The 19663-nt window shown below is 43.2% G+C and overlaps 1 protein-coding gene across 3 annotated transcripts in view; it reads right to left on the bottom strand.

Annotated features, from left to right (window-relative positions):
• Positions 1-416: 416 nt before the first annotated feature.
• The window catches only part of LOC146203086 (DNA-directed RNA polymerase III subunit RPC4-like), a 113358-nt gene continuing 94111 nt past the window's right edge, over positions 417-19663 (bottom strand). For all 3 annotated transcript variants that reach the window (XM_084588511.1, XM_084588510.1, XM_084588512.1), the window contains exons 6-8: positions 10226-10457; positions 8405-8511; positions 417-757 (exon numbers count right to left, since the gene is read on the bottom strand). In XM_084588511.1, the coding sequence (XP_084444637.1) occupies positions 476-757; positions 8405-8511; positions 10226-10457 (621 nt within the window). In that variant the 3' untranslated portion in view covers positions 417-475. The remainder of the gene's footprint in view (positions 758-8404; positions 8512-10225; positions 10458-19663) is intronic.

Here is a 19663-nt window from a genome sequence, read left to right as displayed (position 1 = left end):
TACAAATGTACCAGCCGCACCTTCTGTCACATTTCGATTTGCATTGGCATGCTCTCATGAGTACATTGCTCCCTGGACTAACACTAAATATGTATTCAAAGGGAAAATGGCACCTTCCTTACACAGGAAATGTGGCGACACCCGGCAATATCTGCTGGGCAAAACGCCAAGATAAAGCTGTGGTCATATTTGTGCAGCATACCAGCTACAGTGGCATGCGTCCTTCCTATGCAGTTTAAAAGCTCCACGCAGTTAAAGAATAACACATTTAATCCACTGTGTTACCTTTAATATAGCTCTCAAAAATGTGCCAAAAGGCATTGACTGACTGCATAGATACGTTTAACTTCTATTCATGCACTACCGAAGTTAATATGACACCCTTTACCTTTGTCCGTGAGAAGAAACAAATGGAATTGAATGAGGCAAACCGCAATTGATTTATGTACAACACTTTGCTTCAGAGAAGCTATCCTCAGGAATCTTGAGCGTCTGCAGATTGCAGAAGCTGCTCTACGTCGGGAAGGCAGATTAACTTGTACAGAACTTGGCCGAGAATGGAGATGTCGGCTCCATCTTGCGTCGCCCTTAAGGACATGAGCTCTTGGTGGAAAGTCAAATTGGTGCCCATGTCCACGGTGAGTGCCACCGAACCGAGCACCAATCGTACACGGCCAGATTTCATCACTTGTAGCTTGCCGATGTATCCCTCAGGAAAATGCCTTAGCTTGGTCCGGCCATCGTGGGCTTGTTCTTCCTGGGTGGAGAAAAAAGGCGGTGATAAGGAATGCAGTCTCTCGCCACACCTAATCAAGAGTAGAAAACCTGGTCGTTATAACCGTCCCCAAAAGGCTGCGGCACATAATTTTAGCTGAGGTTTCAACATAGGTAAAGTGCACTTCGGACGAGAATGGAACTGGACACATAGTGGACAGGCTATGGGGAAGCAAGAGGGCTTTGCTTGAGTAGTAGGTGTCTGGGCCTACCACTTTCGTCGTATGAGAGTGCAAATGCACGCTGCTGGCAGAGCGTGTTTTTTCTATAAAACGAAATCAAAACGTGTTTTCCTTACGTTTTTTTCGCTGTCCTAGATGCTTATCCCTTCCGCAACACATAATTGCACCATCATACAACTTAAAGTGGAGGCCAAAATACTTAACGGGTATAACACCCTGTCACTTCCCTGTGATCAGTTCTACTGCAGCCGACCTTGTTCATCCATTGCACATTTGAGGGCAGCGCAATACACAAGTGCCCTGTCACGTGTATTTTTTTCACATTTTATGGGCTTTGTCTGGAACATGGAAAAAGAAACGTCACACGAGATATTTCTGCAGGAAAGTGTCGACAGGTTTCTGAAGGTACTCCTCAACAACTTTGTGCATCACACTTGGAGTCTTCAGCCAATATTGAGTAATTGAGTAAAAAAAAAATTTTTAGTAATTAAATGTAATCAGTAAATTAGTTAAGGTTTGGCTTGGTTTGTGGGGTTTAACGTCCCAAAGCGACTCAGGCTATGAGAGACACCGTAGTGGAGGACTCCAGAAATTTTGACCACCTGGAGTTCTTTAATGTGCACTGACATCGCACAGCACACGGGCGCCTTGCTTTTCGCCCTCAACGAAAAGCGGCCACCAAGGCCGGGATTTGATCCCGCATCCTTGGGAATAGTAGTAGAGCGCTGTAACCACTGCGCCAACCCGGCGGGGAAATTAGTAAAGAGGAAACTAAAATATTACCTGAGTAACCACAGGGTTAGGCTCGAGTCATGTCTGAAGTGACCTTCATTTTTAATGCTTTAGCTAAAGTTATATATGTCACAAAAAGTATGAGAACGAAATGTGTTATGTATTTGTCTGTTACAAATATGTAATGGCTGACGCTCATGTAGTGACCAGCAAAGCAGATCTGTTTGCATCAGTGCTGCGTTTTTTTAATTATTTCTTTGAAGGTCAGAGCCTTCCTTTCCTTTCACTCTACGTCGGCTGTCCTCCTATTCTCAAGCAGCACAGCTGGCAGTAACGCCCCCTTTTCCGCACGCGCGCGCGCACACGCACACATGCACGCACACACACACACACACACACACACACACACACACACACACACACACACACACACACACACACACACACACACACACACACACACACACACACACACACACACACACACACACACACACACACACACACACACACACACACACACACAGAGAGACACAGACAGACAGACAAAGCCCAGCTTAGGAGCTCGCTGCAGAATCTAACGCTACCACATTAAAAGTTCCATTGCAATCATGACGAGCCAAAGCATATTTATGCCCTCCCCACACAGATCAGTCGAAAAGAAGGATACTCCCTAACCACATTCATTGCACTGGCTTACTGTTGCCAGTCCCGAATAGACTGTGCATTCGCACGCTTTATGTCTGGCAGAGAGGCCTTGTTCGTAAGTGTTTTGTGGTTTAAAAGACAAATCCCTATAACGATGGGGGAAAATTCAGAAAAACATACAGGAGTTATACAGTGGAAAATGCAGTCAACTGAAAAATATAGACCATGAAGTGTCTGTGTCAGCCAACAGTCAAGGCTATATGCTTTTAAACCTGAATATGAAATGTAATACTAAGTACTAAATGGTGTTAAATATTATGCTACTGAGACCACAAAGAAAAAGCTGAATGTGGCTTATTCCCTCCAGGTATAAGTATAAAACTCGTCAGAAAAAAATTTTGAAACTTCAAATTTTTATAAACAGAACGCCAGCATTGCAAACACACAGAAAAAAAAGAAAAACCATCCGTTCCCCGCTGAATAATTGTGCTTATATATCGATGTTGCGATTCCATACTAAATTCAGCCTCAATCACACTTCTTTTGATTCATTCATGTCACAATAATCTATTATGTAAAATCAACACAGTATTTCAGGCACTTCAGAGCATTTATAGGTTAAAAAATACAGGAAATAAAAAAATAAACACTCACCAAAGCAGTACCTGAAGTAGAGAACATGGAGCCGCCCATTAAACTAAACTTAAACTAAACAGATTCCTGTGTTCATTTTGCATGCCTGACTTGACATCCTTTTACACGTTTTTTTAGACGTAAGTGCATATTTTGTATCCAGATTTGTGAAAATACTCATTGCATAGGCGAGATTTTACAGCGTTCAGGGCATGTCCACAAACATTAACGTGGCACCCTGAAGGGGTGCCACATTGCCAACGCTTCTTCAAAAGAGGTGAGGAGGGGGTGAGGGGGTGTACAAATCTCAGTGTCTCTCTAAAAGTACCCTATTCGTTCACAATTTCTTTTTATGCATCAGACTGCCAAAAACAACTGTCGCACCCCCTCTAACAGGAAGTGAGGACCAGTCAGATAAAAACTCAACAGTGAAAGGATTCATGGCATTCAAAAGCAGGCAATACTGACAGGAGTCACTGATATGTTGAGCTATTTCATGATCCCCTTCAAGCTCGATACATCCAGGTTTGACTGTACTGTGTTAGATTTAACGAAGATATTGCCAGAAGCAGGTATTCAGCTTTCACAAAAAATCATGTTGAAAGGACATTGTTCTTCCCACGTCTCTTATGCGCACTCAATGACAGGCATGATGGCAGTCGTCGGGCTAGACTGAGAAATGGTCCAGCCACACAGCTTCAATTTCTGAGCTTTCCCGCCAGCCCTCAGGAACAGTGGCTAACGTCCATGCATTCACCAGCCCGCCGTGAACAACTGCACACTGTTTAGAATGCTGATTGACTCATCGCTATTCTTTTCATTATTTTCTAAAACATCTTGCTGCACTAGCACCAATATATGTTTCCCGCGCTTCTGTCCACATGGCTCTTCCATTCTTCCAACCCACTGAAACGCTCACGCTCATAATGTGCTGTCTGTCAATTGCGTAGTGAAGTGTCCTCTCATGTGAAGCCACATGTGAAGAGGCTCCACTGCTAGCTCATCACACCATAAAGGCTTCCAAAAGAGTGAAACCATTAAACTATTTGATGGAACTATGCAAAATCACTGCTGCCCTGCAGTTTCTGTCTCGAGGGCACAGGACCACTGCTCAACATTTTACAGAATATAGTTACTCTTTTGCAAACATCTTTTTCTTTTCCAGTTTTCAGGGACCTTTTGATAATGTAACCAGATAATTCTTACATTTTTTTTAGCTCCCCTGGAGTCCGAATTATTGAAGCTTTACTGCATAACAGTAGTTGCTGATGGGCATAAATGGTTGCAATATAAAGGTATTTTCTTTCTGCTCAGGCAGCTGGTTTAGATGACGACAGTTCTGCAATTGTCCTTAAGTAACTTCCTCAAAGGTAAAAGATTAAAGCAGGTTTTCTTCTACAGCTCCCGAGTCATTGTCAACACCCCCCCAAACTCGCTGACTGAAATTTGATGGTATGACCTGAGCAACAACAAGGTTGATAAACAGGTAAAGCAGTGTGCACCCCTGCTAAAAAACACACACACACACACACACACACAAAAAAAATGCATTACAAAAACGGTGAAGGAAGGTCAGTAGTTTTCCTTAAAGAAAATGAGGAACAACAAACATGAGTAAATCCCATTTTCACAACTTTTCTGAACCTACTCCATCCCCAGTGAGCCATTTCAGTGGGCTATTAATAATTGTCTCTAAGGTGGCTATGCGAAGCATTACAGGCACTGAAAACATCAGAAGCAGCACTGCACCACTTTACTCTATTTGAGAGTTGCTGAAACAATACGCTTTTGTTTGTTATCACAGTAGATAAACCAAAAGTAGTATAGCAACATTTCCAGATTATAAAACCCACTAACAGGACAGAAAATTGAAAGCTCAGATTGGGAGCCTTCTGTTGTAGATAGTAGGGTGTAACAGTAAATATTAATATCATGACAAGGAAAAAAAAAAAAAAAAAAAAAAAAATAGAGCGAACAAGAACGAACAGAATCTTAGGGTAATTAAAGTGCCTGCGGCACTAGAAGCAGCTCTCAAAAATTTTAAAAAATTTACATTGCACTTAGCTCACAACAGTGTTGCACAAAAAGTATACTTGTTCAGCTACAAAAGCGCTTCCAGCGTTTTAAAAATGGGGCAATATCAACAAAAAACAATACTTGTAATTTTTTGAGACTGAGACCTTACCACTTTTGGGACGACCTGATAGACCACTGCCCATATGTGAGCGACGGCTTTTGAAGTGCTGCCGAACGCAACTTTCTATTGAAATATGTAGCCCCATCTAGGCAGATAAATGACAACAGTAGTTCCTGTTTCTGTATACCTCACTTTTTTTTTCTTTCGGCAGGCAGCAACATCGAAGAAATAATAATTTGAAATGGGCTGGTCTCAGATGTCGACAAAAACAGCATTGAGGTTGTACAAGGATGCGCTATGAATTTGGCTTCATTCCAGTTATTCTGATGCTTCAACTACGAATGTTTTCAAAGAATGCAGTAGCAAAGAGTCTGAAGATGACTATGTGACCTCTTACATCACCACGGACGATGAATCAGCCAAATTATCAAACTAGAAATTCAACTAGTCGCATGAAGAAAGCATACTTTCGATTTCAGCTCGCTAATAAGCAGTTATACATGCTTGCCCTGTGTTGCCGCTATTTTATTTCCATTCACTACGATATTTCAGCAACCCATGCTAGGATTTCAGCAGTAAGCAAAGCTCCAGCACACAAGGTGGCTCATCCAAAGCTTCAACAAGTGCGAAGCTCTTCCAGCCACACTGAAGTGGGGTTTCAGCATTTGGATATTATCAGAGAAGAGCTCCTAGGGCAAATTTTCAATTTTGGCAACAAATTAGATCACACTCCACCACCTTCAGCTAAACAGGCCACAACAGTTCTAGGGGTGCGTAAATATCCAAAATTTCGAATCAAATATGTTTGTTATTTGATTCATATTCGAAAATCTGATAGTGAAAATCTGAATATTCGAAAAATATCGAATACAACTAAAGATTTTCGAATTCACTGCTGATTCCTCGAACTTCGCGCAATGCTTGACCATGTGGGCTCTGCAGTGAAGCATCCTCAGAAAAACAACGGGGCCATTTTGTGAAGAACATTCCTGACAGTGTGCACATTGCAATACATGACCGCATTTACCATGCATTAAAGCATTCACAAAGCGTGCCGAGCCTTTTTGCGAAGACGGCTTTTCCGACAGTATGCTCAAAGCAAAGCACATGACAAAGCTGAGAAAAAAAAAAAGTTTCACCTAAGATGCAGACAACCATCGTGCAGGTGTTCATCAGATACAATTACTTTGATGCAAACGGGATTTTGGCAGTTTTTTCAGGCCCATTGTATAATTCGAACTTTCAGTTAATTTGAAAATTTTTTCTGGTTCTTTGAAGGCCAAATTAAAAAGAAATTTACTCTATTCAGGAGCAATATGACATCTCCACGTAGTTTCATGCAGGTCCTTCCTGTACAAAACGCTGGTATACAGAATTCTGCGTAAAATTTATACTGAATTTTTTAGTAGGGAGTACACTTCTGTGCAATTCTAGTTAATTATTATTTGCAATTACTGTGTGAATTCTGAAATAAACAAGATGACCGATAAAATTTTTAAATTTCCTGTCTTTTTTTCCTCCACCGGTGAGATATTTGTATGTAACAGGTGTGTAAAGCAGAATCATGTAAATATTTCATTTAATAAAAGCTTCTTCTAGGAACCTCCAGATTAGCCTGTTTTATTTAGCATTTTCTAACACATGCGAAAAAAAAAATTCACATACACAAGGCATATTTTCAAAAGTGAAAAAAGAAACATTAGACTACCTTTTGTATATTTTAAAATTCATTTATTACCATTCTGCAGTTTTGTACTGATGCTTATTCAAGATTTTTGTCAGTTGTTTTTCCAAAAGTTTGCACTAAAAGTTTTTCTTCTATTGCTATGTATATTGCGTTTTTTCCCGACACACTTCAGAATTACCTGCTTTTTCATGGCCACGAAAGAGTTTAAAAGCAGTAGCTTATGAAGAAAGACAGTGAGATGCAAATGGCCTAAGAACAAATAAATAATCGCTACAGGATGGTATATGCTCTAATGGCAACGGAGTAAAGCTGTCACCGTGGAGCACAAGCGAATGTCACCATGAAGACTGCTTGGTACTTTATTCAATATCAAGGTCCAGCGCGGGATATAATTTCCCTTCAAAGACATCCAAAAATCCCTCTGTTTTCTCCCACTTTTGCCTAATATGGTCCCACTACACAGCGCCACAATAAAAAAAAATAAAAATACAGGAACACAAAAGCAGTTTTGATTCGCTGAGTTCCACGGCCCTCATGGGATGCCCTCAAGCAAATGGCATTGATTGATTGCGATGACATTGTGGTTAATCCCCTTGCACTAGATATCATGACACTGATGAGGGCTAGCATGTGCAAGGAAATTAATCACAAATTAAATGAATTAAACACAGCACTGTGACAATTCGTCAACCCCTTATTGGTTGCAAGGCCTCCTTTGAGGGGTGTTTTCTATGTTTTTTTTTTATTTGCATCCAACTATAGTTAGAATATAGCACAATCACAAGCATGACTGGTACAGTACATAAATAGTAATTTCTGCCATTCCAGTTAAATCACACAATATTCAAAACAGCATAGTCTGTTGTTATTACTATGTTTCAGCACAAATCAATTTTACCGATCTTCTGCCTTCACTCCATTCTTTGGCTAACACCTTTCTGTTAAGTGAAAAACAGTCGAAGGCACAAGCAGCAATATTATATATAGGAGGCGCACTATTCAGTATATTCAGATCTTGAAAGAGCAGAGAAGATACTTTATTAGACATTTACTTTATTATATGCTTTATTAGCTTGTCACATCAGGTGGTGTTGTTTTTAAACCAACTGTGTGCAGCCTGGCTTGTGTTCATTAAAAGAAAAGAAGACACTCCTCTAGTTATTTTGGAAATATATATATATATATATATATATATATATATATATATATATATATATATATATTTTTCCAAAATAACTACAGGAGTGTCTTCTTTTCTTTTAATGAACACAAGCCAGGCTGCACACAGTTGGTTTAAAAACAACACCACCTGATGTGACAAGCTAATAAAGCATATAATAAAGTAAATGTCTAATAAAGTATCTTCTCTGCTCTTTCAAGATCTGAATATACTGAATAGTGCGCCTCCTTGTCTTTCTCAGTTGTGACAACACTAGCACAGATTTAGTACAAGAAAAATGCCAGCCTTTACACAACACTGGCAAGCAGTACAAATAATTGTAACAGTGTTCACATCCGTCACAAAGTATGACTCGCACCGTGAGTAAGGCAGCAATTTCAGCTCAAATACCTGCGTATCATAGCGTTTACAATAGTTCGAAGCGAGCTTACCATTTTAACAATGTGGGTACCGGGTGCCCCCTTTTGGGTTGGCTGTACTGCGACCTGCAGGCCAGGTAAACTGTCTGGAAGCTGAAAGAACAACAGCTGCCCTGTTTCTGCATAGAGTAACGTAGACAAAAAAGAAAACAGACAGAGACTGATTATCATCAACGCATTACAGGACGTGAAGCTATTTTTAGGAACAACAAACATCTTTTGGCTAAGCTCCCAGCAAGCCCAAGCCAGAACTTCAAACAAAAAAAAAAAAAAAGTTAAAAAAGAAATGAAAAAATAAAAAATAAAAACTTGAACTGTGACCTCCCTAGCAATTTTAATACCAGATTTCCATGCTAACTGCCACCTACCACAGTGGAACTATATCTAAAGACTAATAAACAAGGCTGCCTGGAGGCAATATTTCTTTATAACTGAGCTTGGGGGAAATCACCCTTACTTCACAGCTGCGCGAAAATCCCACGACAAAGAAATTTAAACACTACCATTATTTGAGGCGCACAATTTCAAAAGCCCCAACAAATGTAATTCTGCCCATGTGAGCAAGATATCCACATCTTAAAAAAAAAAAAAAGAAAAAAGAAAGAAAGAAAAAAAAAGAGAAAATTGTTAGGCCAGAAGTGCCAGTTCAAGTTAAAGAGTCATACTAAATGTCTATCAACCTTTTGTATTACAGCCTGGTAACAGCTCTCAATGTTGTGTACCTATTAGCCTCAAGGCCATCCATCATGTTCATGAGTTCCGTACCACATCAAGAGACCAGCATCCAATGCTGGCACCAGGATAAATGACACCATGCTAGATGGCACCTAAAAAAATCCCAACTAAAAATGCACTACTGCCCAACTGGACCCAACAGCACAGTTTAATTTCACAGCATCACTAAGCGCACACCAGCAAGCCCCAGCATGCTTGTCAAATTGCGTCAGCCCAAATTACTAGTTCTTTTTTTTTTTTTTTTTGATATGATTATGGAATTTACACACTTTTAAAACTGAGGTTAAAGGAATTTCAGAGCTAAGTGCAATACAGTTTGACAGAAGAAATTCAATGGAAGGTCAAAAACCCAATGCCTTTTCTGATTAGTGCATTAAGGCTTTACCTGCTGCCACACCACTAAACATCAAACTACATCTGCTACATTTTTAAACTCTGGGAAAATACCATATCCAGTAAAATGCTCAGCATTATAGTTCTACAGTCAAAACTCTAATTAACGAAACTCCCAATTTAATAAAAATATCCTGATACCCGCACAGGTGCTCTTAAGGCCCAATGCTTTGACTAATTTGACATAACGAGACTAATGTTCCTTTTTTTCCAACGAGCAAACAGAAACATCGCGGAGTGCCTTAGTCCCACTTTTACCAAACCGCACTGTGCAAAATAAGGTGCATTATTGAAGTGGTGGATGCCCATTATCTTGCTACGGCAGTTTGCTGGAACAAATGAAGGAGGCGAAACACGTGCTGGATGCCCACCAAACTTAAGCAAAATCAGTGCGGTCATTGCTTACAAAGCACATGCAAGCAACAATCACAGATTTCTTTGGTGGGTGAAAAATTTGCAGTCCCCCGGGGCTCTTCTTGCTGACATAACCATTTCTGTTTCTTTTCATACACTCTGGTGGTGTTGTTTGTTTCCGCCGCTTTTTGGATGTAGCTACACCATGCAATCAGATCTATCAAATTATGTGACTGAGAAATGCCTCCCTCAACTTAACGAAATAATTTATGGCTTCCCTCAACTTCATTAAATTCAGCTTGAACAGTATAACAATGAGGTACTTCCATCACTAGTAAGAGGGCCACTCACCAGGCATGTTTGGGTCTGTGCAGAGGTCCGCCAAAGACAGTCTTTGTAAAGCTGCGCATGGTGCTGCCGAACTTCCCAGGTCAGGCCTATCCTGAGGCTCTTGCTTAATGATCCGCCCATCTCCTGCTACTGCCGGCTTGCACTCGGGGACAGGGTCTGGTGCAGGTGCCCCTGCTAGGGGCAGGGTGGTAGGGCCAAGCCAGGACCCATCTGATGGCCCGTCATCAACAAACTGTGCAGCACAACACCACAAAGGCATTAATTAAGAGAAGTGAACATGTCTGATTGGAAACTACCTAAAAAGAAATAAAACCTATACTACAAACGTGTGACAAAGCAGCTGCACTACTAATTCATACAGCAGCAACAGAAACTAGCTCATGTCCCAGATAGCCCTCATTTATTATTTATGCTGATGGTTTACACAGCTATATGCAAGAAAATTAGTGTACTTGAAAATACAGGATGAGCATACGAGTACAGAACCAAGTGCAAATAAGAAAACCGAATGCAACTCCTCACACGTTTTCAAAGAGAAAAACGAACATCTGGTAGCAAAAAATCCTGATAACCATGCTGAATTCGGCCCGCCAGGGTGGCGCAGTGGTTACGGCACTCGACTACTATTCCCAAGGATGCGGGATCGAATCCCGGCCTCGGCGGCCGCTTTTCGATGCAGGCGAAAAGCAAGGCGTCCGTGTGCTGCGCGATGTCAGTGCACGTTGAAGAACCCCAGGTGGTCGAAATATCCGGAGTCCTCCACTACTGCATCTCTCATAGCCTGAGTCGCTTTGGGACGTTAAACCCCACTAACCAAACCAAACCATGCTGAGCTCGCAGAACAGTATTCAGGGAAAGCAATTTGCATGCTCACTACCTCACAAAAAAAGTGCTGAATGCCGTTGTGTGCTTCTTCCTGCTGCCTGATAACGCAATACATGAAGTGTTTGCCACACCTGGGGCTGGATTACGCAGCGATCACAAATCGGACCCCAAACTTGTGACTGCGATGGAAAAATGACAAACCGATGAGGTGTCACCATATAAAACACAGAGTCAGCCAATTACAAGAAGGTGTTGGACTTGAAGCCTTCGGCATGACAAGGAGTTGATTTTGGAATGTTCAGCGCCTGACGCTCAAGAAAGACTACGACAACCGTACAACGCTCGTTCCGATGCTCGTGCGTGTGCTGACATAAGCTACGACCACTACGACTGATTGCTGGACGTTCTGTTTACTGTTCACGGGGTAGTTATTCATTATTAATATAAACAGCACGAACATGAAGACAAAGGACAAGATAAAAGAAAGCCACAGTAGAAGCGCTGACTCACAACTATGCCTAAGCCCTTTACTCCAAGGCCCAGAAAAAACAAACATGAAGGAAACGAAACAGTCACGTGAAACAACCCCTGGGTTCACCTGCTGCAAAAAAATCACTTAAAAAAGACACCTCTTTGCTTGAAAGAGCAAGAGAAGTCTTGCTGACACACTTATTGTCCGTTGAAATAAAATATGATTCCACTATCTCTCTCGTCATCTTCTCTTTGTGGCGATACAAAACCCTAACCTTGTCAAACTTAGGAGTGTACTTCTTTTTCTCCTTCTTCATTATTTCACATGAATGGCAATGTGATACCAGAAACGTTTTGTCCTTTCCACTTTCCAAGTTGTTCCGGTGTTCCTGCAGTCTCTTATTAATACATCGTCCTGTTTGTGCTATATAACTGTCCTATATAAGTACCAACTTGCCCAACAAAGTATCTTGGTAGGTCACGGGGTAGTACTCTGTGCAAGGTCCCTTATTACAAGTGGTGGAGGTGACAGTGATCCCCTCAACCTGGAGCTCCGCAGCCGAACGTTGCCTACTACTTCCACGATGCCTGACCAACGCTGGCCTCCAACTAAACTTAAAGAAGTGCCGATTCAGTGCTCGGCAGCTCACCCTTCTCAGACATGTCATTTCTAAGGATGGCGTTCTTCCCGATCCGGCAAATTTGCGCGCTGCTGCATAATTTCCCAAGCTCACTACTGTGAAACAACTCCGCAGCTTCGTCGGCCTCTGTTCCTACTTCCGTCGCTTCGTTCGCAATTTCGCCACTGTCATAGACCTTCTGACCAAGCTTCTGTCCAGACATGTTCTGCTCTCCACACTGTGATAAAGCTTTTGCGACACTCTGGCGCCTTCTGACGACTCCGCCAATGCTGCGTCATTTCGACCCTTCTTCTCCCACAGAAATCCAGTGACGCCAGCGGCGTCAGCCTCAGACCCACTCAGTGCTAGTCTGGCTTCCGAACAACAAAAAGACACATGGATCACTTCACTCCTGGACAGAGGTGGGCATTTGACCTCGGAAACCTCGACCTCACCTCAAACTCAAAAAATATTTGGCGACCTCACTCAATCTCATCAATTGAGGTTGAGGTACCCCAGGCGACCTCACCTCACTTTTCAGGTGACCATTGGCGACCTCACTCAACCTCACCTCAAACTCAAAATGTGAGGTTGAGGTCGGGCGCTCGACCTAAAAAAAAAAAAAAGAATCATTAAATTAAACCGTAACTTAAAGCAAATATACATTTCTCGGTAATCCTGGGGTATATATAGGCTAGCCAGAATTTTGTCGTATGAAGGCTGTATTTTACTCCTAATTTTACACTACAATTAATATCCTGGATAAAAGCAAAGAAACTCTGAACACTACATGTCCAACTCTGCACTAAAGTGGCAATCCTCTCCCACTCCTTGCCTACCCTTTTGTGGTCGGTTTCAATCTAAGGCCTACATGGGTACCACGTTACTATGCATAGGCCCGTAATGCAATACAAAGAGTTTATCCCATCTGACCCACGTGAATAAGATTCGTATTAGAAATAAAACAAGCCAGTTCTTACTATAAACTGAAGACAAATGCTGTTGACCCTAGTGACGACGACAACAATGACGATATGCTCTTTTTCTTTTCTTGCCACATAGCGCTAAACAGACAGGGACACAGTGAGACACACGGGACGGGCGCCTTTTTTTATCGCCCGTCCCGTATGTCTGGCTGTGTCCCTGTCTGTTTAGCGCTATGAGGCAAGAAAACCGACACCAACGCGCCCAAGCTTTCATTCTTGCTCTTTTTCCTAATTCGAAAAAAAAAAATTGATGATTGCAGAGCTTTTTTTTAATACAATGTACATTGTTTTGCGACAGAATACATTAAATTAGGAAAAAATAGGAATACAGTCGTGCCTCGTTAGTATGGACGCTTTGGTTTCCGACCAAAACTGTCCATAAAGTGAGTCATCCATAATAATGAGTCATGAATAAAAGTGAAAAGCATATAATTGAGAAAAAGTTATAATTAATGGCTGCTGTTTTAATTAGTTTGGGTATATAAACACAGCCGAGATGTCGATGCTACCCTCTTCTCCATAAATCCGTCGACCCGAAACGTGTCTGTTCTTAAACCTTGTCAGCCATCCTTTTGAGTAGCTCAGACAGAGCGTAGAATAATATTTCTCAGTAAACATCCCCCTGTTTTACTGAACAAAAATTCCGTAGGTCATCACAGGTAAAACCTATCAAGACGGAGGAGAAGAAGCACCCATAATGTTGCCGAGACAGCGAGCCTCCTCTTGAAGCATTTCGTCGCTCACGACAGCACCATTCGCGTGCACATTCCCAAACCACATCAACAAGGCTGACTCCATATCTTCGAACTGTGCTGAGCGCTGTCGGACTGTGGCTTACGCTGTGATGCCGACATTGAGCCATTTATCGGAGTCCTGTAGTATATATAGATGGTATACCGTCGACCTGGCGAGGCTGAGGTCTAGTTGAATTTGGGTCCAGTCTTTCACGGCTTGGATTGACTGAGATGGCTTTTGCCGCTTGTATTAACAGATTTCCCACTTCGCGCCTAAGTTCAGCTCCATTCTTTTGCGTTTAACTCCCACCATGCCAAAAGTCAGACTAAAGTTGAGAGTTACAGGCTCCTGCTTCTTCGCACTCTTTTTCCCTAGTTAACCTCCCTGACTTTCCGTTCTTCTGATTCTCTTTCTTGCCTTGTACTGTTTCTGTAAGGAAGCGAGGGAGTCAAGTTGGCAGGCTACTATACAGAGGGCTATCAAACAGCCCTTTCCTGTGCCGTTTGTATGTGTTCCTATGAAACAAACACTGCAAGCTGAAGTACAGTTTGGAACGACGGCTAGCCGACTACGAAGAGCTCAGACCTTGTCCAGGCCGCATTGTTGACTCAAGGCGAAGCCGACATGTGGATCGCTGTGGTGCAAAATGTGGTAGTTCGGCAGCGCAACAATGACGAAAACCAGGAGCACGAGAAGGAAGGGCGTCTAGGACGGGACGCCCTGTCCTGGTTGCGTGGTCGTCGCATTTCTTTTGTCGCTCTACTTCGTGAGTGTGTCTTAACCCTGACCGAAAAGCGTTAACGGCTTCATGGAACACACTTTGTATTCTGGGATTGAAAAACTTCAGTTCCCACCCCCAATTTTGGCGCTTGTCTATCTTCTTATTATTTCTTTTTTACGCTTTTACCGGCCTCTCTTCTGTTCACGTTCAGCAGGATTTATTGCGACCACATGTTGCTGTTTTCCCGACTGCGGCCTCTAGTTGCGGTGCTGCCACTGTACCCAGAAACCTCCCGGTTCCCTCCTTTTGGGGTCTTTCTTAGCTGACCCTCGATTTGCTCCTCCCTTCCTTTCCGCTCTTGTGACCCCCCCCCCCCCCCCCCTTTTTTAAAACGACACGCCCGCTTTAGTTCTTTCCAACTCCACAGGACTCGTTCAGGCATCCGACCGTATCGGCTGTCACATAGGTTCCCGGCCTGCGCACCCTTCTTTAACTTGCGTTCGGACTCCCCTGCTTTTTTCAAACGATATCCATACTAACGAGACAAAAATACATGGCCGAATAGGCTGTGTGCATTCATCCCATCTCCATTGTTCAGAGAGCGAGTTTCTATATTAACGAGACATAAATACATAGAAAAATCTTCGCCCCTAGAAAAACTGTCCATAATTCGGGTCCTCCATATTAACGGATGTCATATTAACGGGGCACAAATTTTCCATAATAGCCACTCATGAAACGACCTGTGAAGACTAAATCCCCAACAAAACAAAAAAAAGAGGAAAAGACAGCAAAACACCAATTAATCATAAAACTCGGCCAACGCTGAATAAACCTTCAGAAAATTTCAAAGAGGAATGCTGTTTATCTTATGAGGTCCCAACCGGCCACTCCTGAGCATTAGTTTATAATTCTGTGATCCCATGGCGTACTGCAAGAATTGGCGAAATTGCTTCTTCGAACACCACGCTTACATTAAAAAATTACAACTGTCGGAACTGCTAGGAAAAAGGGTTAAACGTGAACCGCTTTGCTGTCGCGAACATCGGCTCACCCGTCAAATTTCGCCGGAGCAAAATGTCCAACTCCCACCCGCGTAAAAAAAAAACAAAAATACACACGATATAAATACTTGTACGTCCGAACCGAATACTGAGTGCCATTTCGCCAACAATTCTGAGTTGAGCTTCTTTGTGGTATTCACTTGTTTTCCTTTGAAGACTGAACTAATAAATTGCACGGTGGTGTCTCCGAAGCTGCTTCGCCTCATGCACCGTAGGTGAATCTAGAGAAACCGTTTCCCCCGTTAGTGTCGTATAGTTACAGCACATAAACGTAAAATAAAAACAAGAACAACAGAAAGGAGGCGAGCAAGCAGCCCGGAGGGACCGCGTCCCCCGCTGTGCACGCGCTCCTCCCTTCACCGTTCGTCTGTAGGCATCTGGTTTTGCTCATGCGGTGAATGCCGAACTGTCACCAATACACACCCAAAGGCAGTGGCGTATGTGTGCAAGCTCCGCTTTCAGAGACTAGATTGCGCTTTCCAATACTAGGAAAAGAAAAAGAAAAAAAAAAACTAAATGACCGCGCGGGTAAGTGGAAAGGAGGGTTGTGCTATGGGCCTCTGAAAAGATGCCAAAGAAAGAGCCTAATGTGAGGGAAGAAGCCTGTTCTCTTTTCGGCAGTGTACAAACTTAATTGAAATACAAGTAAATATATATAAATAAATACCATGTTGACGAAAGTAATAACAAATATCGCACACTAAAAACAGAAGAGAACTGCGCTTCCCAGAGCGTATAGAAGGTTTGAGACATCGACTTAATACTGCATTCCTCAGTGCTAGCATGTAATTGGCTTCATATCACGTACATCTAAATTGATTTTTAAAGAAAAAAAAATATCTGCAAAAATTATTCCGACATCTGGCCACAAAAAGTTTCATCAGATTGATTTGTCCGTCTCGAGCAGACGGGAGCACAAAAGAGATACGTTCCGTTCGCCACACCAATTCATCCGTCTAGACACCAAAATGTTGAGCCGGAAACCATCCCAATACTTTCTAGCTCATAAAAACATGTAGGAGAACGCTTTTCTCTTTTTTTTTCTGCGCCGAATAAGAGATTTCAAGAGAAACCTGATATTATGAAGTTAAGAATCCCTTACTCTCCTCCTTCCTCCTGCATTGCTTGATTTCACTAGAATTTGAGAGAGAAATAAAGGGCCTTAGCGAAGCGAAATCATTTTTTTTTTCATTGCGCTTTACTGCATACAAGCCCCATATATTTTTTTGTCTCTTCTATCTCGGCAAATGGTTAACATACGCAGGCTTCTTTCCTGTATACCAGTTGCGTCTTATAAGCTGTGCCGTCCGTTTCATCCTGTTGCATGTTTTACTGTTACACTAGCACCTTCATCCCATTGCAGTTGTTCGGGGCCACCTGTGAATCTGTTAGAAGAAACAAGCAGCACAAGACCAAAGAGAGGTTGTTCTGGAGAATACAAGAATATAAATTTACAGGACCGGAATATAGAACGATGACATACAATTCGAAAGGGAGGACTTCGATAAAATGCTCAGATGGTATTGTGCCAGTTTTTCGAGTTTTTTCATATTTTTTTTTACTGTCAGTATCACGTCCCCTAACAATTTCGCTGCACCATTTTCTGTTAAGTTTCCGTGTAATGTACAGCGGGGTCCTTTATCGAATGTAAGGCAGCAGCCGTGACGTTAGCGCCTGGAAACGGGCATGCACAAGACAGTTCTGCTCCGCGCCGTCTGCGTAAAGACAATTTGCTTCGCTTTTTAGTTTTCTGGTTTCTTTGTGGCATCAGACAAAAGTACCGCAGGTCAACGTGAGTTATGTGCTTTGCGCGCTCTTGGGTGTTTGGGCCTGCGGCAAGCATCGGCACAAACAAGTCGGAGGAAACAGGGGTGGCGGGCGGGGGGCATGAGGAGTTTGTGAAGGAAAAAAAAGAAGAAAAGTTATCTCCTTCCAAGTAGACCAGAGGGAAGCGTCCTCGGGCTGTGGACATTACGGTGGAATGCCGAAAGCTGGGCAGGGGCTGCGGCATCCGGTCGTCCGATTGGGGGGTAACCAAACACCGAGAGTCGGCGGGCACACCGCGGCAGTACGCTCGAGCTCCGCGTCAAAAGGGGCGCTCTTCGAAGAAAGCCGCGACAACAGCAAAAAGCCTGGACCTCCCAATTTCGACCTCACACAATGACGACCTCACTCAACCTCAAACTCACGCGTGAGGTTGAGGTCCAATTTCGTGACCTCACTTAAACAATTTCGAGCTGTCACCGACTTCACCTCAACCTCACCTCACTCCGTGAGGTTGAGGTCGACCTCATGAGGTCAAAACCTCATGAGGTTGCCCACCTCTGCTCCTGGATTTGTTATCTGGCCTATCGTCACGGCCTCCTTGCCGCGCTCTCCGTCGCCAGTCCCACCATTTCGCCATCAGAGACGAGCTCCTTTACTGTAAGAATTACCTCCCGGATAATCAAAAGTGGCTGGCTGCTTGTTATTCCGACCCACCTGCGCGCCGTAATTTGCTCCCACTACTACAATTATCGCCAGTGTGCCCACGACACTTATTGAAAACCTTCACCCGACTGCGACAGCGGTACTACTGGCGTGGGATGTACCGTTATGCTCGCCGGTTCATCCAGTCCTGCCTCGAACGTCAGCGCCGAAAAAACCCACCTCGCCAGCTCGCAGCTCCTATGCAGCCGCTGACCTGCCCAACCCAGCCCTTTGAGCGTGTTGGAATTGACTTGCACAGTCCTCTTCCTAGCACTTCAACAGGCAATCGCATGGTCATCGTTGCAATTGATCATCTCATATGTTATGCTGCAATGTCGCCTTTGCCATCTGCTATGTCACACAACATTGCCTCCTTTATCCTCCATCACATCATTCTTTGCCACAGGGTTCCCAAAGAGCTGTTGAGTGACGGAGGTCCCGCCTTCCTCTCTGAAGTTATAGAAGCTCTCCTTCAAGAATGCAAAATCATTTACCACACGACCTCCGCGTACCATCTGCAGACAAATGGCAAGGTTGAGCGTTTCAACCGCAGCCTGGGCAACATACTAGCAATGTATATTGCTTCCGACCACTCCAACTGGGACCAAATTTTTCCATTCGTCACCTTTGCTTATAGCTCTGCCAATCAAGCAACCACCGGATTCTCACCATACTTCCTCCTGTATGGCCGTGAGCCCTCTTGTACCATGGACACCATTTTTCCATACCGACCGGATTTTTCTGAATTAACGACTGTTTCCCAAGCTGCAACGTTTGTTGAAGAATACCGCCAGCTTGCCCACTCCTTCACTTCTCATGGCCAGCAGCAGCAGAAAACCACCAGAGATCAATCTGCACTTCTGCTTACCGTTCAGACTCTTTGGTTTGGCTATGGGTACCTTCCTCCAACCCCGGTCTTTCTTCAAAACTTCTCAGCAAGTACCAGGGCTCCTACCATACTCTCAAGCAAACATCCCGGTCAACTACCTCATCGAACCCCTTACGCCGTCCACTGAACATCAACATCATTTCTGCAACCATGAAATAGTACACAGCAACCGCCTGAAACCTTACTATGACCCTGCCATTGTCACATCACCATAAGCCGCCAGGATGGCGCCTTTTCGCTCAGGGGAGTTGTAGGATAGGCATTTTGGAATGTTCAGTGCCTGGATCTCAAGAAAGACAATGACGACAACCGTACAACGCTTGCTCCAACGCTCGTGCGTGTGCTGACACAAGCTACTACTACTACGACTAATCGCTGGATATTCTGTTCACTGTTCACGGCGTAGCGCCCTGTGCAAGGTCCCTTATTACAGTATACTTTTTTGTAGAAAGGTAGAGTGAATAAAGTTAATGTTTTATTTTGCCTAAGTTATGTGTTTAAATCTGAAAAAAAACTTTCAAAGTGCTGCAGAGATCTGTAGTGAAGAAATGTGAAAGTATGTTGGCTGCTCTTTAGTAGCTTCTAGAGTGTCATGACTAGACACTAGTCATGGTCATGACTGACTGATTACACAAGCCATGGACTTCATAGTCATGCA

The sequence above is a fragment of the Amblyomma maculatum genome, chromosome 1 (assembly GCF_055883805.1).
Source record: "Amblyomma maculatum isolate TAMU_Amacu chromosome 1, ASM5588380v1, whole genome shotgun sequence".
NCBI classification, from domain to species: domain Eukaryota; kingdom Metazoa; phylum Arthropoda; class Arachnida; order Ixodida; family Ixodidae; genus Amblyomma; species Amblyomma maculatum.
Note: the sequence above shows the minus strand (reverse complement) of the source record. Positions and strands in the feature narration are given on the sequence as shown.